Source organism: Ascaphus truei, chromosome 4, assembly GCF_040206685.1.
Source record: "Ascaphus truei isolate aAscTru1 chromosome 4, aAscTru1.hap1, whole genome shotgun sequence".
NCBI classification, from domain to species: Eukaryota; Metazoa; Chordata; class Amphibia; order Anura; family Ascaphidae; genus Ascaphus; species Ascaphus truei.
Window position 1 is genome coordinate 245082301 of NC_134486.1, and position 23639 is coordinate 245105939.

At 46.4% G+C, this 23639-nt stretch overlaps 1 protein-coding gene across 5 annotated transcripts in view; it reads left to right on the forward strand.

Moving 5' to 3' along the window:
* PHACTR2 (phosphatase and actin regulator 2) overlaps nt 1-23639 on the forward strand; it is a 249702-nt gene that overhangs the window by 171259 nt on the left and 54804 nt on the right. For all 5 annotated transcript variants that reach the window (XM_075597155.1, XM_075597157.1, XM_075597154.1 and 2 more), the window contains exon 2: nt 15145-15312. In XM_075597155.1, the coding sequence (XP_075453270.1) occupies nt 15145-15312 (168 nt within the window). The remainder of the gene's footprint in view (nt 1-15144; nt 15313-23639) is intronic.

The window sequence follows — 23639 nt, forward strand, 5'->3', positions numbered from 1 at the left end:
CCATAAACATGGCACTCACGTAGTTTGTGTACATGGACCATCCAGGGTGCATACTGTCCAGGTGTCGGAAGAGCAGCACACAGGTATAGGAAAAACGGGACTGGCACCCGAAAGTCTCAAAGTGTCAAGTTTAAATATATATATATATATATATATATATATATATATATATATACACACACAGTGGTTGACAAATCACCAAAAAATCTACTCGCCACACAAAAAATTCTACTCGCCACCTAGTACCAAACGTGTACTGCTTGGGCCAATATTTACTCGCCCGGGGGTTAAATCCACTCGCCCGGGGCGAGCAAATGTATAGATTTGTCGAACACTGTGTATATATATATATATATATATATTGTTTTTTCTTTTGCTGCAACAAATCAAATCAGAAAAAACATTACTTTTAAGAGTGTTGGAATCTTTGTAAAGAAGCCAATTTCATTGATAACTTGATTAGAAAACAAACATATTTTGCTTGCTATGGGGCATTGTCCCTTTAAAAGACTTTATCAAGAAATGATGTGGGGAGAGGGGACTGAGCAATTTTTAGATACAAAGAAGCACTATTCATGTGGTTGCAGTCCAGCTTTATATAAAACCTTGATAAAACGCATGCAGCATAAGGCCACTGTGAAAGGAGAGATTCTCTGTAAACAAAGCGTTGGAGCCTTCCTCCTGAGTAATTAAAGCTGATACGATTTCCTACTAATGCCTGCTTAGAAATATAGGAATAAGTAGGAGATAGACCATTAGCCAGTCTATTTAACCCACTTATTCTAAAGCTTCTATTATTAATATGCTTTGGAGATGTCTTCCCAGTGCTGGAGAAAAGTTCAATTATGATTATTGTTTACAACACAACAACATATACTGTAGCACATCACGGTGGCATGAGAGGGCACTAACAATAAGATGATATTATCATACAGTGTGCTGGTCCAGTAAATAAGGGGGAGCCCTGTTTCAAGGAGCGGACAATCTAAAAGGGTGATGACATGGAGAAGACATCTACGCATCATTTTTAGTAGGGACTTAAACTGTGCGCCTACTTTGTTAGTGTTGTTGTCACTACAATTGTAAGGCTTTAAGCCTGTTACTGTGCGAGGGGCTTACGGCCGCCACTCAAGAGCATTAAATAGCCTCCTGCCCCTAACCTAAGTCAAGTCAGTTTATCGTTCAGCGTGAGTCTGTCAACACCAGTGAGCTGTCAGAAGTACTCCAGTCTGCCATCTCTGACCATCTGCATGTTTTCCAGCAGTGCTAGTCTTGCCTTATCTGTCTGCCTTTCTCCTCCCTCCATTCTTGCATTTAAACTCCTTTCCCTCTGCCCCTCTTCTAGTGCTAGGGTCCTAAAAAAAAAGTGCAGCAACTTCTTTTTTTAAATTTTTTTATTTTTCGATAGAGAATAGCGTAAGCAACAAGGAAAAACTAAACGAATAATTACATAAAAATCATAGAGATATAAAATAAGAAAAACATAATAGTCCAATGACCTCGAAAAAGATCCAATGGTGTGTGATGAATGAAAAAAGTCCTAAAAAATTAAACAGAGGCACAATAGGGTAAAGTACTGTTAAAAAAAAAAATGCTTTAGAAATGAAAAGGATAAATAAAATGTGACTTGCAATCTGGTAGAATAAAACAGCATTGCGGGAAACATCCCAGTAAATTTCATAGGCGCGGTAGTCGTTGCTTCGACGGAGGACAAGAGGTACACAGCACGCTCTGTCGACCCATGTCGATGTTAGTACACTTTGACCAAGTCACAATTATATAATAAACTAGCTGAGAGACCCGGCGTTGCCCGGGATGTAATTTTGGGGGGGGCGTACGACAGGGTTAGGCTTCCCCCTCCCCCTTGACAGCTAGGTGGGTGACTGAGTTGACTGAGTGTGTGGGTGACTGGGTGGGTGGGTGACACTTGACTGAGTGGGTGGGTGGGTTGGTGACTGAGTGGGTGACTTTGGGTCGGTGACTGGGTGGGTGACTTTGGGTCGGTTTGACTTTGGGTCGGTGGGTGGGTGACTTTGGGTCGGTGGGTGGGTGACTTTGGGTCGGTGGGTGGGTGACTTTGGGTCGGTGGGTGGGTGACTTTGGGTCGGTGGGTGGGTGACTTTGGGTCGGTGGGTGGGTGACTTTGGGTTGGTGGGTGGGTGACTTTGGGTCGGTGGGTGGGTGGGTGACTTTGGGTCGGTTTGACTTTGGGTCGGTGGGTGACTTTGGGTCGGTGGTTGGGTGGGTGAGTTGGGTCGGTGGTTGGGTGGGTGAGTTGGGTCGGTGGGTGGGTGAGTTGGGTCGGGGGGTGGATGACTTTGGGTCGGTGGGTGGGTGACTTTGGGTCGGTGGGTGGGTGACTTTGGGTCGGTGGGTGGGTGACTTTGGGTCGGTGGCTGGGTGACTTTTTCAGGGTCGGTGACTGGGTGGGTCAGTGACTGGGGTCGGTGACTGGGTGGGTCAGTGAGTGGGTAGGTGGGGTCGGTGAGTGGGTGGGTGGGGTCGGTGAGTGGGTGGGGTCAGTGACTGGGTGGGTGGTTTTGGGTGAGACTGGGTGGGTGGTTTTGGGTGAGACTGGGTGGGTGAGTGTGAGACTGAATGGGTGGGTGAGTGTGAGACTGAATGGGTGGGTGAGTGTGAGACTGAATGGGTGGGTGAGTGGGAAACTGAATGGGTGGGTGAGTGGGAGACTGACTGGGTGGGAGACTGACTGGGTGGGAGACTGACTGGGTGGGAGACTGACTGGGTGGGAGACTGACTGGGTGGGTGAGTGGGAGACTGACTGGGTGCGTGAGTGGGAGACTGACTGGGTGGGTGAGTGGGAGACTGACTGGGTGGGAGACTGACTGGGTGGGTGAGTGGGAGACTGACTGGGTGCGTGAGTGGGAGACTGACTGGGTGGGTGAGTGGGAGACTGACTGGGTGGGTGAGTGGGAGACTGACTGGGTGGGTGAGTGGGAGACTGACTGGGTGGGTGAGTGGGAGACTGACTGGGTGGGTGAGTGGGAGACTGACTGGGTGGGTGAGTGGGAGACTGACTGGGTGGGTGAGTGGGAGACTGACTGGGTGGGTGAGTGGGAGACTGACTGGGTGGGTGAGTGGGAGACTGACTGGGTGGGTGAGTGGGAGACTGACTGGGTGGGTGAGTGGGAGACTGACTGGGTGGGTGGGTAACTGGGTGACAGTGCGTGGGTGGGAGACGGTGGGTGACTTACCTTGACCCCGTGGCATCTGGCTGGGGCAGGAGGTGAGTTCGGGAAGCTGGGAGAGGGGGGGGGCAAGAGTGGCAGGAGACCCGCGCCGCGCTTCCCCTCCGTCCGGGAGCCGGCGCACGTGAGGGGGAGTCCCGCGCCGCGCTTCCCCTCTCCGGTAGCGGCGCACGTGAGGGGGAGTCCCGCGCCGCGCTTCCCCTCTCCGGTAGCGGCGCACGTGAGGGGGAGTCCCGCGCCGCGCTTCCCCTCCGTCCGGGAGCCGGCGCACGTGAGGGGGAGTCCCGCGCTTCCCCTCTCCGGTAGCGGCGCACGTGAGGGGGAGAGCAGGAGGCCCGGCCCGCGCTTCCCCTCTCCGGTAGCGGCGCACGTGAGGGGGAGAGCAGGAGGCCCGGCCCGTGCTTCCCCTCTCCGGTAGCGGCGCACGTGAGGGGGTAGGAGCCTGGAGTTTGCTGCTGAGCAGGAGGGCCGCAGCGCACGGTGACGGTGATGGTGCGGCTGGGGATGTTGCGGAGCGTGGGGATTTGGGTGAGGTGGGGGGAGAGAGTGAGGGTCACCGGGAGAGGAGGGGGGGGGGGTGTGTGTGTGGAAGGTGAGCTGCGGTCCAACTGACGGGGGAGAGTGAGGGTGTGTGTGTGAGGGGGGGGGTGTGTGTGTGTGTGTGTGTGTGTGTGTGTGTGTGTGTGTGTGTGTGTGTGTGTGTGTGTGTTTTTGCCCGTCACTCTGCCTCAGGCCAATGAGAGGTGCTGGGGCGGGCAGGCCAAGGGACCAATGAGTTTGCCGCTAGGGACGCAGACATACAGTGCTTTCAGAAATATATAGTAGATAATAGAAACATTTTCAGAGAGTCCAACTCTTAACTGTCCATGAAATGTCTGTGAATTGACTGTATAACCTCTGTTCATTTAATGCAGGGGTGGGCAACCTATTTTTCAATGTAGCCACAGGTGTGGCGAATTAGAAGTGAAAATAGCCACACCATGTAAAAATGTAGGTATTATGTTGCGCATGCGAAAATTTTAAACACACAGTTTGAAAAAGTTTATAAATTCTCAGACCATAACCCCCCTCAGGCTCCCTCACCCCCCTCCTCCTCTCACCCCCTCATGCCACCAGCACTATCTTCCTCCTCATCTCATTTCCCCCATCATCATCTCATGTAAACCCCCTCATCTCCCCCAGCACTCTTCATCATCTGCCCCAGCACCCTTCATCATCTGCCCCAGCACCCTTCATCATCTCCCCCAGCACCCTTCATCATCTCCCCCAGCACCCTTCATCATCTGCCCCAGCACCCTTCATCATCTGCCCCAGCACCCTTCATCATCTCCCCCAGCAGCCCCCTCATCATCAGGCAGCAGAAGCCCTCTACCCCCCGTCCCAGGCATCAGCCCCCACCCCTCCCCGTATCAGCCCCCATATCAGGCATCAGCCCCCATCCCCCTCATCAGGCATCAGCTCCCCTCCCCCGTATCAGGCATCAGCCCCCCTACCTCCCCCCCATCCCAGGCATCAGCCCCTGTCCCCCATCCCAGGCATCAGCCCCCCTCTCCCCGTCCCAGGCATCAGCCCCCCTACCCCCGTCCCAGGCATCAGCCCCCCTACCCCCCATCCCAGGCATCAGCCCCCCTACCCCCCATCCCAGGCATCAGCCCCCGTCGCCCCCGTATCAGGCTTCAGCCCCCATCGCCCCTGTATCAGGCATCAGCCCCTGTCCCCCGCATCAGGCATCAGCCCCCGTCCCCCGCATCAGCCCTGTCTCCTAACTAGATCGCGGCGGCTGAGAAAGAAAGGGAAGGAAGCGGTGGTGGCGGGCCTGGCCAGGGGAGGGAGGGGATAGGGGGGAGCGTGTCAGCGCATCAACTTCTGGTGCTGAAGGGGAGGAAGCGCGTCACACCACTGAAGCGGGCTGGGAGGAAGGGGAGCGTGCCACACAGCCGGAGCGCGCTCCTTCCCTACCAAGTAAGACAGGCCTGCACAACTCGTAAAGCGAGAAGGGCCGAACTGCTCCAAGGAAAACAAAATTTGGGCCACGCGGGAAAAATCATCATCATCATCTCTCCTCCAGCACCTCTCATCATCATCCTCATATCTCCCCCAGAACCCCTCACTATCAACCTCTGCGAAACTCCCCCACCTATCTCTCATACCCCCATCTCTCCCCTCACCCATAATACTCCCTCTCCACATCAAACACACAATACCCCCCTGCACACCACACACATCCCACCCCCCCTGCACACCACACACATCCCACCCCTCCTGCACCTCACATCCTTCTCCCCCCGTGCACCCCACATCACTCTCCCCCCCTAAACATCACATCACTCTCCCCCCCTGCACCTCACATCACTCTCCCACCCCTGCACCTCACATCACTCCCCCCCCCCCCTGCACCTCACATCACTCTCCCCCCGTGCACCTCACATCACTCTCCCCCCTGCACTTCACATCACTCTCCCCCCTGCACCTCACATCACTCTCCCCCCTGCACCTCACATCACTCTCCCCCCGTGCACCTCACATCACTATCCCCCCTGCACCTCACATCACTCTCCCCCCTGCACCTCACATCACCCCCCCTACCTCCAATCACCCCCCCTACCTCCAATCACCCCCCCCCTACCTCCAATCACCCCCCCTGCACCTCCAATGACCCCCCCTCTGCACCTCCAATGTACCCCCCCTGCACCTCCAATGACCCCCCTGCACCTCCAATGACCCCCTCTGCACCTACAATGACCCCCCCTGCACCTCCAATGACCCCCCCCTGCACCTCCAATGACACCCCCTCCCCCTCTACCTCGGTTTGCTCGGAGGAGGCGGCAGAGAAGGCAGGACTGCACGCACGCGCTCTGGCAGGCACGGAAGTTCAGTTCTCTGAGCGGGCTGATCCGGGAGGGGGGAGAGCGGGCTGATCCGGGAGGGGGGGGAGCGGGCTGATCCGGGAGAGGGGAGAGCATGAGCGGGCTGATCGGGGAGGGGGGAGAGCGTGGGGGAACGGGAGCGAACTCGAGAGGGAGAGCGGAAAGCCGCCGTGGGCCGCACAGTGAGTGCAGGAGTCCCGGCGGCCCTTATATTGTGGTTACTCAATTCGCCACACTTTGACTCCCAATTCGCCACAAGTGGCGAATGGCGAAAGGGTTGCCCACCCTGGATTTAATGTAACCATGTATTCTTATCATAACTCTGTGCAAGGACATACTTGAAAATGAGAGGTAACTCATTGTATTACTTCCTGGTAAAACATTTTATAAATAAATAAGATATCTTCCAATATCTGTAATTAGTCAGTCTCTGGAAATGTTTACCTCTTATTTAACATATAATTGTGACTTGATTTGTTTCCTTCATCATTTGTTGAAAGTGTAAGTAACCCTCCCTGCCCGGCTTCTAGGGAGATTACATTGGTGTGTTATGCATGGCTACTCCGCATGGGTTACCTTGACTCAGGGTCTGGATTCAGGCGGCGGGGTGATGAGGTAAAAAGGTTGTATAATAATGGGCGCCAGGAACGTTTGTAGTGCAACTATCATTTATTCGTGCCCCCAAGCACAGGGACGGCTCATAAATATTTTGGCAACGTTGTACTGTCATTTATATCAGGCATACATGAATATGGTTCATCCATTAGTGCCCACTCTTTACACTCGAATAGAGGTACATTTACTTAGTTGCGCTACTTAGATGTTGGACCTGGCGCCCCTTGTTACTTCGAGACATTATCAGTATTAAACTGATTTCAGTAGGCCCCTACAGAAGTCCTGGCTGGTCCTTCTTTTGTGACCCGATACCTTTGGCCTGTTGGAAACTTCCACTTCCTTTCAGACTGATGAGGAATATTATCCACGGTTAGAGTTGATCCACCGACACCCAGGAGTCCTCTTTCCTGAAGCCCTCCGTGGCATGCTGTGTCGTATTCCCTTTCCTGTAATATTCAAAACTCCATTCCTTCTTGTGGGGATCCTTACACCAAGGGTACTGCCCTTAACTACAACATAATAAATAGGGGGGCCTGGTCTGTGCTATTACTTTATACACATTACTTATCTACTCTCCCCGATGTTCCTCCCCTCTTGTCCTCATGGAACCTAACCTTCTCAAACGTTTCCCTCCCCTTATATACTCTCCTTGATGTCAATTTAGTAGAAAGACCATTTACCTAGATATGGAATAACTAATTATATTTTCAACGTGCTGATACTTAACCCTTTGGACGCCATGCCCCCTCTGGCAAATGGCGATCACATGACTGCTCCTTATTAACCCGGAAACTGAAGATATATCTTTAGGCTCCTTACAATGTACAGGTGCATTTTCCTTCTTCATGTTTTAATTTGTTTATTCACTGTGAAGCCGTTATCATGAATAGATAAGAAAAGAAAAAGTTACCTTATAACTAACAGACAATTTTTCATAGCACTGAAAGAAGTACAATTTTAATGGTGCATTCTTCTAAGCCGATTGCTTTTTATAAGAACTTATCTTTTCATATTTGCCAGTAGAGAGTAAAAAATAATAATAATAATAATATGGCAGCGGGGCCACTAAGGAACCGCAACATTATCTGATGATGACTTCCCACATCAAGGCTGACCCCGGAGGCGCTTTTCCAACGCTAATGCTGTGGTAATTGGGGAACCCCCGGAGCTTGGAGTGATGCGGGGGACAACCGGATCAGTTTTAGGAAACTACAAAAAAAAAGTTGTGGCGGTCATTTCTGCTTTAAATGGAGACCACTTCACGTCATATTGAGAAGGGGCCAAAGTGTCAGGTAGAGCTGATATGCGCTATTTTCAGCTCCACAGACTCCCTGTTTTTCAAGAAATTGAAGGTAGCCTCCTGGGGGAAACAAAATGGATGTTTAAATCTCGACACGTTATGCGACGTCAATAGGAGGCGGATTTAAATACAAAAAGTACACCGTAAATTAACTTTGCTCTGCTCTAGGGAGCCCCTGCTTCCTATCCATTTAAAAAAAAGAAAGGGATGGGGGGGGGTCGGGGTGCAGAGGGGGAACAGCTTCCATGGAAATTCCCCTACTTCCCAGAACTAAAATTACACCTTGAAATGTCAGGGGCACAAGGGCTTTTTTTCTGCCAGTTTCACATACACTTGTGAGCTAGATGCATTGGACAAAGAAGGAAGTTCACATGAGTGTGTGGCGACTCCAAACCAACTTCTGCGTTGGCTAGTTCTGTTTTGAGCTGGAGTTGCACATTTGCTGCCTTCGTTAATACCGTAATATTTTAGTATGCAGCAGTGACCCACAATGAACTGTCACAGTTCATCACAAGGTTCAAGACCCGCAGAGCATCTATAGTAACACCCCAGTAAAACTGCTCCCCATGTAAGCTGGTGAAAAAAATCCAATTGTTCATAAACAAAAGTACACGAATTGTAATAATTGAGATATACAATAAAATCAATATTTTGTGATTGATCACATTTAGCAGGATTGGAATAGGTTTTTGCACTCTATACAATAGAGATGGGGTGCGGAAACTGGGGGGGCGCAAGATTTTATGGGGGGTGGGCAGCGGTTACAGAGGTCCTACACTCCCCCCATCCCCCCCCCCCCCCAGGCATTTAAATTAATTTTGCGATGCCTCTGTAACAAACTTACTTTGCATTCCAGCGACGCGGCATCGTGGTAACTCGGTGTCAAATGAAGCCACGTTGCCATGACCACGTGCCGTCACATGATCCCGTGGCATAATTTGACACTGGAGCTGAGCAAGAGGGCGGGGAGGTGCGAGCCGGGCAGGAGAGCAGGCAGGGGTGCGCAGGGGGTAAAGTTTGTGCACCCCTGTACTAGAGCAGGGGTGCTCGACTCCAGTACTCAAGCCCCCTCAACAGGTCAGGTTTTCAGGATATCATAGCTTCAGCACAGGTGGCTCAAAGGCCACATGTGCTGAAGCAGGGGCTGATAGAGCCACCTGTGCTGAAGCTGGGATATCCTGAAAACCTGACAAGTTGGGTGGGGCTTGAGGACTGTTAATGATCACCCCTGCACTAGAGATGTAGGAGAAGGTTTCTTCATATATTACTTTATATGGTCTAGGACATTTGGCCGCACTCAAAACACCGCCAGCATTCCGCTGCAAGGACATGTCGCCGCTGGGACAATTCGCCATGATGTCAACCCACAAGCTAGGTCTGATAAGTGCATGTTTAAATGTCCCGTGCGGGACTGCTACACTGCCTGGCTTGTGGGAGCGGGTAGACTAAACCGCTCCGACACGCCATCTTTTAATGTTCTGAGCTGGACATTTAAACATGTACTTATCAGACCTGGCTTGTCGGGCACAGCAGCGAAATGTCCAGAGAGCAGCCTTGCCGAGACGTGTATCAGTGGCATTTTGATTGTGGCCAAACATCGCATTCCGTACTTGTATTCCGTCAACAAAGCATTCGTGTTTGACGCAGGCGATTATTGACCAGTTATACTTCATCAGGACCATTGGAAAAGGCTTCATAAATGAGATGTAATTGCTGCATTATTGAAGCAGGAAGGTGACATTCGGGATTAGTAAGGATGTTTATGAAAGGGCCTGTCGTGGAAATTAACACTTTTTTCTTGTGTGTATTCAAAGGTAATATCCAGAACAATCAGACAATGTTATCGATGCAGCAAATTTCCTAAGAGAAGACAAGAAACAGGTGATGATGTCCCTTGCGGGACCTCAAAGGCTCCCATTGCTCTGCTCGAGCAACGTGGCCTAGTGTGTTTGCAAGGATTCTCTTGAGTTTATTTAGGGGATTTGTTATTACTGAATTTTTCATGGTTGAGTAACTCTGGCCTTATAAGCTGCCATAGAGTTGATCCTGCGCTATTGCACGCAAAGCCCCATTAAAGTGCAACAGCAGGTTTCTGGGCCTTAGTGACTCAAGATCAACTACTGTACTACCTACAGTTCCACTTCAAAGGACATGGTGGAAATCTCTCTAACTCTAAAATAATGGGAAATAAAGGAAATAAAGAAAGCTACGTTTCCATATAATGTTTGTTTTTAAATCTGTAGGAGATTGACGAGTAGGGAAGTATTTGTGAAATGTGTCTGAAATGTGACTCCCCTGGGTCATTTTTGAGACAGGTTCACGTAGAGTTTAACTTCATTTTGTGAACCAAAGTGCTGGGCTTATTTATTGGTATAGTAAAGTGCTTCTTTCAATATTAATGTTTTTTTCCAATCTTGTTCCTGGTTTTTGGCACCATTTCTGCTTTTGTTTTCACTCTAAATATCTCTTCAACATGACACCTTCCCTAAGGGAACGGTTCCTAAGGAACTGCTTGTGTGTGGGACCTTTCTTCTTCATTTTGATTGCAATTGTGGCCTTTAAGGGGTCTGAAGCTTTGGAGGAATGTTTATGCAGCTGCATTTCGTCCCATGTCAGAAAATAAGACTACTAGATCTTTTGCACTTTTTGAGTTTTCCATCTTTGTAGAAGGGGTATATTTTCGAAAGTTAACTCGAGCTCGTTAACATTTTTGTTGTACACAATCGTTGTTTTTGCTTTTGTCTCCTTGTCACGATCAAGGTTGATTGGACTACCAAGGATGTTTAGATCGCCAGACAGTATACAGAGTTTTATCAAACCGGAGTTTATTTAGCCCAAACTAACTGCATATCACACAGTATAAACGATAAGACATAGGGACTCGGGGGCCAAGGGGAAACACTTAGTTAGACTAGATGCCAGGTACTGCTGTAGCCAAGGTACCTCTGGAAGTTCTTTTTGTGGGAGAACAAAGTGACTCGCGAGCAGCATAAAAGATAGAAAGTGTTTTTCGTTGAACGATACCGTTCCGACTCACGAGACAACTAGTGGCATCTATTCTATATAGGTGTAGAGTAACGCCATAGCTGGCTTACCTCTCGGAATCGTTTTAGGGGTCTTTTCCCAGATTGATGCGGTCCTTAACAGGACTCGTATGCTTCCTTCTTCGGGTCTTCCACACACTGCCTAGACACCGGCTGTATGAACGCAGGTAACTCTATTCACATGACACAGGTTTCTGAGCACACGCAGTTGGAGGGAAAAACTAGTGAGAAGATCCTTGGCCATTGGGCTGCTATACCCCCTTACTAATTGGTAGCATGACTCTGTGTGGCTACTAACAAAGGACTCCACACCTGTCCCAGACCTAGGATGGTAGGAGTTGGCATATGGTGCTGGATCCTTAGTATACCTAATCCAGCCCCTGCTAGCCCAAGTGGCGACAGGGCAGGCTTAGGATCTCCGGTTATACAGGAGGACTGCAGGCCACAACGGAATACATGACACACACACGGAATTCATTTCAGGCAGGAAAAGTCATGTACCATTATATACACATTTTATGGGGTTCGGAACCTAATTCTGGCTTGGTGCTCTGGAGGCTTCGAGGAGCACTCTGGACAAGTGTGGTTGGTGACGGGCAAGTAACAGGGGGCAAGAGAAAAGTACTTTTTACAAAGTATATTTCTCTCGCGTCTGAGCACATCTATATAACCAGCGCGGAAAACGCCAATTTCTCTGGAACCGAAGCTCAGCCTGGGGCTGTGGGATATGCCGGTCATATCAAAGTGCTGAAATGAGTCAGACTGTGGGTGCCTATGCGGCTGGACCAATTCTCTAACCCAGAGAGAAAGGCTAAGGGTTCAGCGGTCAAACTCCTACTCGCATATGTAATTGTGAAATTATCCACTGGCTTTTGTTTTTTGGAAGTATTGACTCTTATTGATGTCAACCATTGTAATAGATGTTTAAAATAAAACTACTTAACAGCGCAGTCCTGAACATACTGTACAACCTTGAGGTTGATGACGTACCCCAGGGGTGCGAAAACTTTTCAGTCTGTGCCCCCATCTTACCTGGTGTCTGGTGTCTTTTGACATCACAACGTCATGTAACCCCACGGCATCATTTGACGCCGTGTCGCCGGAAGCCGCCGGAGACCAGGTAAGGGAAGTTACAGAGGCTTGGCGAGTCTTGGGGAAGAGCACGGGGCCTCTGCAACCGCCGTGTCCCCCCCAGAAAATTTGGCACCACCCAGTTTGCGCACCCCTGAAGTACCCTTTCACCACATGTAGTAGCTCTTATGAGGCCCCTCACTAAAGCTCTGTGAATTGCAGACTCTGATCTTTTACACTGGTTCTCTACATGGGTCATTCTGTAAATCGTACTAGTGACATGCAAAATAAAAAATGCTTAGTACTCTCAGCCAATGTAACGGTGTTGGGGGTATATGGCTGGTACCGGCAAAGTCACCGTAGGAATCCACAATATCTACCCACAGCCACACACTTTATTTTAAAGTTCATTTAGGACATTTAGACTTTAAATGACCAGAATCTATGCTCTTCATTGCAATAATAATTCAATTATATCTAGTGGTGCCACAATTTACTGCACTGCACAACGAAAATAGAGCAATTTTTTTCTTTCTTTTTTACCTTTCTCAGCTCTTTCCACCTATTTACTCTGTAGAAGAAGTGGAAATAATAATTTAGTTTTAGTACATGTATTTGTTAATCTCTGCATCTTCAAAACATACAAGCTCCCTTAAACTGCGTATTTCTCTTCTGCCACTATTTTGTACTGTCGTCCTCCCCCCCCCATCTCTTTTAACCACAATATACCGAAAGTGGAAAGTATTCTTGGTCAGGAGAGGAAAATTCAGAAACCGTTAATATAAGCAAACACAGTTTGACATTAAAGCAGCAGTTCAACATGTGTTTTTTTTTAATAAATCAGTTCTGTACTATGAGAAAATACTTGTAGCGTTTAAAAATGTCTTTAAAACATTTTTTTTTTTAATGTTTCTAATGTTGGAAGCAGAAAAAAATTCTCCCAAGCGGGACGATATGGGCAGTGCACTGCGTGCCAAACGAAAGACAATACTTCGTTCCAAAGAGAAAAGAGCTGACGGATGCTGGATCGCTAAAAAAATGTTTATTTATTCAACAAGCTGCAACATACAGATACACAGGGAACCCGAGAAGATCCTCCGACGCGTTTCATGCATCCGTGCACTTAGGTTCTTCTCCGGTTCCCTGTGTACCTTTATGCTGCAGCTTGTTGAATAAAGAAAAAAATGTTCGCGATCCAGCATCCGTCAGCTCTTTTCTCTTTGGAACGCAGTATTTTCTTTCATTTGGCACGCAGTGCACTGCCCATATCGTCGCGCTTAGGAGAATTTTTTTCTGCTACTATTTCAGGGCGGCATGCACGCTTCTTCCAGGAGTCTGTGCGTACTCTGCTTTTACTCATATTACAACGCTCTATGGACTTTTGCTACTCATGTAATATTGGTCTAGCTCCAGGGATTAGTTTATTGGTGATTTTGGGGGCCTGGATCCCCACCTATGTGGGCCTTTCCAGACATCCCCAATGTACGAACTTTATAACATACCCCTCAATGGGAGCCTCAATGACCTTTTCACATATAGGAGACACATTTATTTACCTGGATATACAAACAAATGGCAATTTTTAATCTTAAAAATGTTGAATTTTTATGAGAAACCTTTTAACATAATTTTGTTTATCATTACGGATGTATTTGCATACTCTAGCAGCGGTGCGCAAACTGGGGGGGCGTGCCTGAGATTTGTCTGAGATTGCAGAGGTCCCGCGCTCTTCCCCCAGGCATTTAAATTAAATGCCAAGGGGATTGTGTGAGGCCCCTGCAACAACAAAAAAACTTACCTGGATTCACACGCGGTGACGCGTCTCCATGGCAATGCAGCGTCAAATGACGCCACAAGGTCACAGGCGTCAAATGATGCCGTGGGCCACGTGACCCCGGAGTGTCGTTTGACGCAGTGGTAAAGGTAGGAGGGGGGGTCGCAAGCTCTGGAGCATGCAGAAAGGGGGGCGCAGCCGTAAACGTTTTTTCCCTATAATGTAGGAAGCATTTCCAAAGTGACAGCCCCTTCCCCTTCTGATAGGCTCTGGCTCTTGAGCCGCGCCCTCTCTCTAGCAGGGCACCAATTGTAACTGCCCAGTCGCATAATATTGCTGGACTACATTGCCCACAATGCTGTGCAAGAACTGAATTAAATAACCAGAGCAAGTGATCGATTACAGGAGAACGGATCGATCTGCAACTTAGCTAATCACTTGTCAGTGTGCAGATTGTATTGATGCACATATTGAACGAGAAAAAAAAAATATATATACATATATATTTTTTTTTAATGGCAGCTTGAACTGCAGTTTTAAGAACTTGTGATATATATTCTTGTGGGATCTTTGCCGAAAATAACTCATGTCTGTATTGTGTGCCATGGACCGATCAGGCTGTATTACATGGGTCGTATACTATTATTATTTTTTATGAAAAAGCTAAGATATTTTGCAGCGTGTTACAATGGGGGAACCATTATTACATAACAGAATGACATACAAAATAAGAATAAAATAATGCAAACTAATACAATATGTACTAAGCGTCCTGCTCATGAGAGGTTAAAATCTTGTCTAGTTTTCAAAGGCCACCAACAGGTCAGGTTTTCAGGATATCCCTGCTTCAGCACAAGTGGCTCAGTGAGTAAACGCTGACTCCGAAAACAATGATACTGAGTTTCAAGCAGGGGAGCCTTGTTCAATCCTGGTGTCGGCTTCTAGTGACCCTGGGGGTGTCCCTTTATCTCCCTGTGCCTCAGGCACTACAAAATAGATTGTAAGCTCTACAGCGCAGGAACTTGTGCCTGCAAAAATGCTATGTAAAGCACTGCGTAGACAGTCAGCACTATACAAGAAAAACAATTATTATATTTTACTATTGCCTCAGTATGAAAGTGTGAAAGAATTGCAGCAGTTTCAAGGTACAATTCAATGATACAGTACAATCATGTTTCATATAAATCCAGATTAACAGCATTAAAAAAGATTCCCATGGGTTACATATCCAGTTCTAATGATTGATTATTGTTTTCTTCAACAGTTGATGGGTTGGACAAAGCTTCCATTGCAAACTCTGATGCACCGAACTCAGGCAATCAAACCCCCCCTCTCAAGAGGAAAGGAAGGCTGTCCTCTATAGGCAAAATCTTCAAGCCATGGAAATGGAGAAAGAAGAAGGCCAGTGAGAAATTCAGAGAGACCTCAGCAGGTGAGTGACCAGGTGACAAGTACAAAAAAGTTAGTGATAGTGCGCAGCTAATAACGTGATATAGTGATATAATACACAATTGTGCATACAGTGTATATTAAACAATAATGATGACCTTATAGGTGTAAGTGCAGCAATGGTGCGTCTGCAGCCTTTCTTGGGGGGTGGCTCGACAACCCTAGAACTAGAGAAACAGAGAAAGAACAATGCGCACAACGCACATCGTGAAATCCAGTTAAAAAGTTAATTTTACTAGATAATAATAAGTTCTGCGTACATCAAAGTGTATAAAAGTGACCTGGTGTCCTCCGTTTTTATACCACCTGATAAACTAATAATCACGTATTGACACTAAGGAGTCCATATAAATTATGTTATCATTTCATGATTGTAAGAATGACACGGGGTCTTGTTCATTGAGGCAGTTCCTTGTTGTTTGCAGTCCAGTTTAAATATATCGGTAAAGTCAGTGTCCAAGTTTACCGACAAATCACTGTTTTGCCCACTCTTATTTGGCACTTTATCTTTCCTTGACTTCATCAAGACACAAATATTTATTTATTTATTTATTTATAAAATGTTTTACCAGGAAGTAATAAATTGAGAGTTACCGCTCGTTTTCAAGTATGTCCTGGGCACAGAGTTATGCTGACAAATACATGGTTAGATTACATGAACATTTTTATACATTATATTTAAAGACATCGCATGAACAGTTAAAGATAATATATGTTGTAGGCGTATATGTAACAGTTACAGACCAGATTAAAATGTGAGGCGACTTTAGTTTTGGAAGACTTTAGACCAGCGTCGGATTTGAAAGTCTCCAGTTGTGAAGTGCACAGTAAGAGAAGACAAGGCTTTGTGGGACACTGTAGATGATATCCACGTGGTTGGAGTTAAAGCCCAAGATAGGCACATGTTGGGATCTACCTGATCAGTATGAGTGAAACCAATTTAAAACTTGTTCCCCTATTCCAGAGCACTGGAGCATGTTTAATAAGATAATGTGATCAACAGTATCAAAAGCCTTTGCAAAATTTAGGAATATTGCACCAGAAAGTTGTCTCAGTTCCATTCCACACTGGATCTCACTGCAAACATTTGGGAGGGTAGTTACCGTGGAGTGTTTTAGGCGAAAGCCATATTGGAGTTGGCTAAGGAAATTTGTCTTGGTATAGTAATCGCTTAATTGGGAGTGGACACATGTTCCATGACTTTGGATAGTATTGGGAGAAGAGAGATTGGCCTGTAGTTATAGATAGTGTTTTTTGTCCACACGTTTCAAGATTGGGACAACTCTGGAAGTTTTCCAGGTCTTAGGGATATTGCCTGCAGACAGAATAAAGTTGATTAGTGAGGCAAACTGTTTGGCAATGGTTGAGACACCAAGTCGTAGGAACCTAGATTGCAGTAGGTCAAGTCCACATTGGCTGTTTAGTTTTAATTTGAGGAGCGCTTGTGTAATCTCAAGATGCTGGGACAAATTGAAAATTGTGGGCAGTGTTGGGAGAGGGTGGGGCTATAGGGGTACTCCTAGATTGAGTTTCATGTTTGTAGTTTGGGTAGCGTTTTGCTAATACGTTAGTTGCACATCACACAAAGTATTAATTGAATGCGTTTGAAATGTCAGTGGGATTTGTCAGAGTAATATCATCCTTAATGATATTACATGGTTGTTCATGACTAGAAGGCTGGAATACATTGTTGATGACCTTCCAGAAGTTAGCTGGATTTGATGTATTCTGGTGAAGAGTGTTAGAGTAATATTGGGCTTTTGCATATCTTATTTGCCTTGTGCATATATTCCGCAGGCATCTGTAGTTATTAAGATCCTTGGTGGTGCCAGTTACTTAGTATCTTTTCCACAAGGCATCCCTAAAATGGTAAAGCACAAAAATGTTGGTTGCTTGTAACCCATGGAAGTTGGGCCTCCCGTACTCTTATTCTGTGTAGCGGGGCATGAGTGTCAAAGAGTTTTAAGAACTCTCTTTGGAAATAATCAAGCACAGAATCTAGCCCAGGTATCAAGTGGATTCTGTACCAAGGGCACTTGGTAAGATAAGCTAGAAACTGTTGTCGGTTAACGTTTCTAAAAGTTCTAGTGAGTAGAACTTTTTAGGGCTTGAGTTGGGTGGTCTGATTTTCTTTATACAGTACTGAAGATTTTCTTCATTAGATGGGTGCAAATAAATGTCCCACCTTTCAATATATATCAAATAGTCCACGGTCTGGGTCTTTTCTCAATTTATTCAGAGACAATAGAAAACATCTTTTACAGCATAATTTCAGTCGGTTGCATCATTTAGGCATATAGAATTTAGTTATAGAGTGGATCTTCAAGTACAATATTGCATGGTCACTGAAAATGTCAGGTAGGATGCCAGAGGATTAGATACTGTTGGAACTAGAGGATAGGATAGAATCTAGCAAGGAATGGTTGTGAGATTTAAGGTTTGTCCGTGTTTGTTGGGAAATTAGTTGGGTTAGGTATCTTGACTTGAGTTGTCTGGATGTTTGTTACTCGCCCATTTGTAGACATCTCCTGGATGTGAATTAGATTGATTTGTATTGGTGAGTTCTTTTGGATATTTGTAAGATTCTGATAGATGGGAAATACTTTGTGGGATTCAGCCCTCCAAATATTAGGTTGTTTTAATTTATGTGTACTGACAATGTTCATGTAGAGCAAGTGGTAGTCAACATGATGTACCTCTAGAGGCCCGTGAGCCCTCAAATTGGCCTCACATTATCCACATGTACCAGTATTGCCCTATTTAGAAGCCAAGGTTTTTTGAAAACGTTATATTGAAAAGTCAATACTCTCCTTATAATTGGGCTCTGTTAGTCACAGTCTGCACATCCGCTCCTGTGTAAGCGATTAACACCGTAGCCATCTGTGCATGCGCAGACAGCTGCTGTGTGAAGAGCTTACACAGTATCGAAGGAGCGCATATGTTCCTAACGGTCCTGTGTCAGCTATTAATACAGCAGTCGTCTGCGTGCGCATGTGCAGATGACTGCTTAATAGCTTTCACAGGACCGAAGGCAGCAACAACGCAGCCGGCATTACCTAGCTTCAGATCTCAGAGGCCGGAATAGAGGGCGCCGCCTTATATTCAGGGTCGCTCTATAATCCGACAAGTATGGTATATAGGTATATCCACAGGCAGTAGGGATGCTGTAGCCGTGTGTAAGAGCTTCTCTCTGTCTCCTCCAGTCAGCTTCTTAATGCCAGCAGACTGGTGAATACTGTTTCACTCTTCGCCTTACACTGGGAATTAGTGATTAGTGCAGTCATTCAACAGCTGAGGGAGCGGGAAGATGGTGCGAATCGCACCAGATTCTGCCCTGGGGCGGGAGGGAGAGTGGGCTGCTGGGGTCATTGGGTCATCAATTGGGGTCCGCAGGTAAAGCCCATGAGGGCAGCATGCGGCTCCCAGGCACCTGTGGCCCACCAATGATGTAGAGTTAAAATATTCATAGCAAATCAGGCAATGTTTCAGGTCACAAAAAGTTACTAGTTTTGGGCTGAACAAACAAAACCATTTCTTGAGTAAGTGTTAATGCAAGGTTACATCACATGGGTTTTCCAAACGTCCTCATTTTAGCATCTCTTTCCGGGTTATTTGAACCATGTTGGTGTGGTGGTAAGTACATACAACTCATTGTTATTTGAGTGTAACAAACAAAGGCGTAGCGATAGCCTGGGGGCCCGCTCTCTTGGGTGACCAATCCAAATTCGACCCAGAACTCGCCAACTGCGCATTTGCGAAGAGGGCTTGACGACCGCACATGCATAATCGGCACTTGGTGGCTGCTCGTGCGTATGCGCGATCAACATTTGCCAACCACGCATGCAAGATTGGCGTTTGCTGGTCGCTCATGTGCGATTTGGAGTTTGCCAGTCGCATGTGCACATGAGCAACCGGCAAACACCTGTTGCGCATGCACAGTGGGCAAGTGCCGACATGGCATGCATAGTCGTCAAGTGCTGATCGCGTATGCGTGGCCAATGCAATAGAAGTTTTTGCGCGGGGGCCCAGGATGCCTAGCTATGCCACTGGTAACAAACTAGACATTATGAAGTAATACACAAAGGTTGTGTGATCAATGAACAGACATATATACAGACATGTTTAGACTGTGGCACAGGGCCAAACAAAGGAGAATGTACAGATCTCACATTCTTTGCTTTCATCCCCTCTTAAGATTCCAAACATATTTTTCTGTAAAGCATTGGGATTTTCATCAAAATTGCTTTATAATTAACCCATAATCATTGCTGTTCTGATTTTTTCTTCAGATAAACTCACTAAATACCCCCCATCAAAGAGGATGAATTGAGTACACTACAAAGACCAAACTATCAGCCAACCATCTCCATTTAATATCCAATGTTGATTAACAAAATTCATAAATGCTAATCCAAACCTATTAATTGGTGTAATGATTGTGTTCTAACCAGCCATTGTGATTTCCTACAAGCTGTTGTGTAACTCACTGACCACTGCAACTGTGGTCTATCCTTCCCTTGGCTACAGTAGATATGAGTCTTTCTCTAGCCCCTAACAAAACCATGATACTGTGATGTTTGTCATTAGGTTTTCAAGTCTGAATTTTATTTTCAAAATGCTTCTATACATTTATGAAACAACCATCTGAAACAAGTGTACCCCATCCTAGTTTCCGTCAGTTTTTAGGTACATTTCTTTTTTTTTTTTTTTTTATAACTTGAATTTTTATTGAGGTAAAGTACAGGAACAAATTATACTGTAGCAGTAACATATGCAAAGAGAGAGAAAAAATATATATAAATTAAATTAATTTATAAAGATATTACATTGCGTTATGGATGATAACAGGACAACACAAGACAAGACTAGACTGAGACAACACCCAGCTCACGGTGAATCGGCTGCTATCCTATTTACAGAATATATATAGCGTACTACCGGGTGGGGAGGGGTGAGGATGACAGGGGGGGGAGAGAGTTGAAAGGTGGAGAGGGTGGGCCAGCCCCTAGTTGTGGAGGAGGAACTCGGGAAGTTGCAGTTTAGGTTGGAGTTTCTAAACCCTGTCCTATTTGGGTATGTTTCCGAGTCCCTGCTGTCTGGGAATTTTTTAGCTCTGTTGTTCATGTTATCTGTGGACTCTGTGTAAAGATGAGGTATGATCTGGACCGACCAAAGGAGAATGCATCTAGAGCTATCAATGCCATATTGTGGTACGTTCCACCCCGGGGATGTCTGTTTGGGCCAGCCAAGGTACCCAGATTTTTAGATAATTGATGCCAGTGTCGTTAACCAAGCTTGTTAGTTTTTCCATCTGGCAGACGTGCCAAATCCTGTTACGAATCTTGGGGATGGAAGGGATCTCATTAAGTTTCCATACTGCTGCGATCTCGCATCGGGTCGCTAGGGCAAGGTGCCCAATTAATTTATTATTTGCTCTTGAGAGCCCCTCCAGTGGTCTGTTCAGTAAGAACAGCCACGGGCCAAGGGGAACTGGGAGGTCCAAGATTCTCTGAGTCCAATTTCGAATTTCTTCCCATAGAGGGGCGATCCGTGGGCAAGACCACAGCATATGTAACAGGTCAGCCGACTCTCCGCACTGTCGAGGGCACAGCGGGGAGAGTCCTGGCACATACCTTGAGAATTTTAGTGGGGTGTGGTACTATCTCATTAGGACCTTATATGCATTCTCCTTCAGTGTGGTGAAAATTGAGCTTTTAGCTGTAGCTAGATAAATATTATCCCAGTCCTCATCCTCTAGGGATTCTCCCAGATCTGTCTCCCACTGAGCTCTATATCTCAGATTTCTCCGCTCAGGGTTGTTAGAACCGATCACCTCTCCGTACAACTGCGATGTGAGTCCTGAAATGTCTGTTTCTGCCAGACAGAGCTTTTCGAAATTAGTCAGCGCTGGATAAGGGGCTAATTTGTTATAAAATGCTCAGACCCGAAGGTATTTAAAAAATTCAGAATGAGGGATGTTTTTCTAGTTTTTAGGAACATTTCTAAAGCTATAATGGTGCTTTTCCTCGGTTGCCTGAATATTATCCTTCCACCTTTTACGGCTTGTAAGTTACATGATATAACCTCCTCTGTGTAGTTTGGCTGAGACGGGGGAGAGATTTTCATTATCTGGTGCATTCACTTTCCAAGGAATGCATCTTTAAATCAGGGTGGTAGTGCTGTATTGTCCACTTTGAGCTCCATGTCATCCTGACATTTCAGTCAGCGGGGCTGTGGTGAACTTCAATGCACAAGGATTAGAGTTTGACAACCTAATCTGAATCAAAACAGGTGGTGCCATGGAGTCAGATTTACGTCCCATTTGAGTCAACGTTGTCATTCTCCCACCAGAAAATATTTTCGATAATTGGATGATGTCTTTGTAGAAAGCTTCAGTATTTACACATGAAACGAAACTTTACTTCATGCTTCTGAGCATTGGAGACCTTATTAGGAGACGTGTTAAATCTGGTTGTTGGTTTTGACATTTTTTTTATCATCAGACATCTATAAATATTTTAAAATACTTTTCTTTTAAAATGTGTAAATATGTTGTGCTCACTTTTGAATTCTCTCAACTCCATTTTGTGTGGTAGCGCTGTGCATCTCCTGTTCGGTCATCTGACATGGAGTCAATTGTATCAGGTTGTTTACCAAATGTTTTTGTACTGGCTCTATAACCCCTTCACTGCCATAACATGAAATGTATGCAAATATACATTGCGTTTGGGACACAGATGAAATAGAGTTTTATAAGGTGTCACTGCTTGCTTTTATTTTTAAATACACATATTTACATTGACGCCATCAAAGGAATCAAAAATGGTAAAACAAATAGCAAAATGTTGGATTTATTTATTTTTACCTTTCTGAATCTCCTTTTAAAGGGCCTGACTCTATCAGTTTCCTCTACTAATGAAGAATGTGGTAACTTTCTGCACATGAACTGCTTGTTCTGCTCATCATTTCCTATTTCATTGGGACTAGTTTCCACTAACCCTCTCGAGACTGTCAAAATAAAGTGTCATTTTCATGACTTTAACATAGCTGGCCGCAGTCTTAACATATACATTACTTTGCAAGCACTTTCTTTCCACCGCCCTGTGCAGTTTAGTGTGAGAGTGGCACTGTTGATCATAATCTGTATTAACCCATAAAGTGTCAGCATAAAGCAAAACAATGCAAAGTAATAATGAAAAAAGATGATCATGCAATCTAATGATACATAAAGACATTTTCGTTTACAAGAGTATATATGCGATTTGAATGCATAGTCTAGGAAGCATATCTATTATCTGAAATCCCACAAAGCTTGGCCATACAGTAAGTAGTCCACATTCTAGGACATTTGGTCGCTCCCTTTTTGTTGTGGCCACACACCTTGTCGCAGAGGGCCGTTTCTTCACCAAGGTAAGCCCCTAACTGCACCTTACCCTAAAAAAACCTATTCTTAACCCCTAATAATAACACTACCCCCTACCACAGTGGTTTTTAACCTTCTTTTGCTTAGGGAACCCCAGAATTAGATTGTAAAATTCTGGGGAACCCCAATCTTTGCCCCCTCCCCGTCTTTCGTGTCTCTCCTTCCTCACTCTCTCCCTTACGCTCCCCATCACTCTCCCCGTGCACACACACACACACTCTCTCACACACACACTCTCTCCCTCTCACACACACACACACTCTCCACCTCTCTCTCACACACACACACTCTCCCCCTCTCTCACACACACACTCTCCACCTCTCTCTCACACACACACACTCTCCACCTCTCACACACACACACAATCCCCCTCTCGCTTACACACACACACACACACTCACTCCCTCGCTTACACACACACACTCCCCCTCTCACTTAAACACACCCCCTCACACACACATACTATCCCTCTCTCACACACACACACACACACACACTCCCCCTCTCACAAACACACACTCCCCACCCCTCTCTCTCACACACTCTCCCCCTCTCACTTACACACACACACACACATTCGCCCCCTCACACACACACACACACACACACACACACACTCGCTCCCTCTCTCACACACACACACACTCTTTAAGGGCTGTCAAGGTGCTGTTACCGATCCTTCCCCTCCCCTCTGTCAGCCGGAAGTTGATGCGACTTCCAGTGCCGAGAGGAGCAGGCAGAGGAAGGATACCAGTGATTGGGCGGCTGCTGTTGCTGAGCTAGGGAGCTGCTGGGTCACTGCTATGTGGGGTGCTGCCGGGCTTGGGAGTTGTCCAACCTCCCCCTCCCCCCCCCCCCCCTCTAGCGACCGCGGAACCCCTGAGGG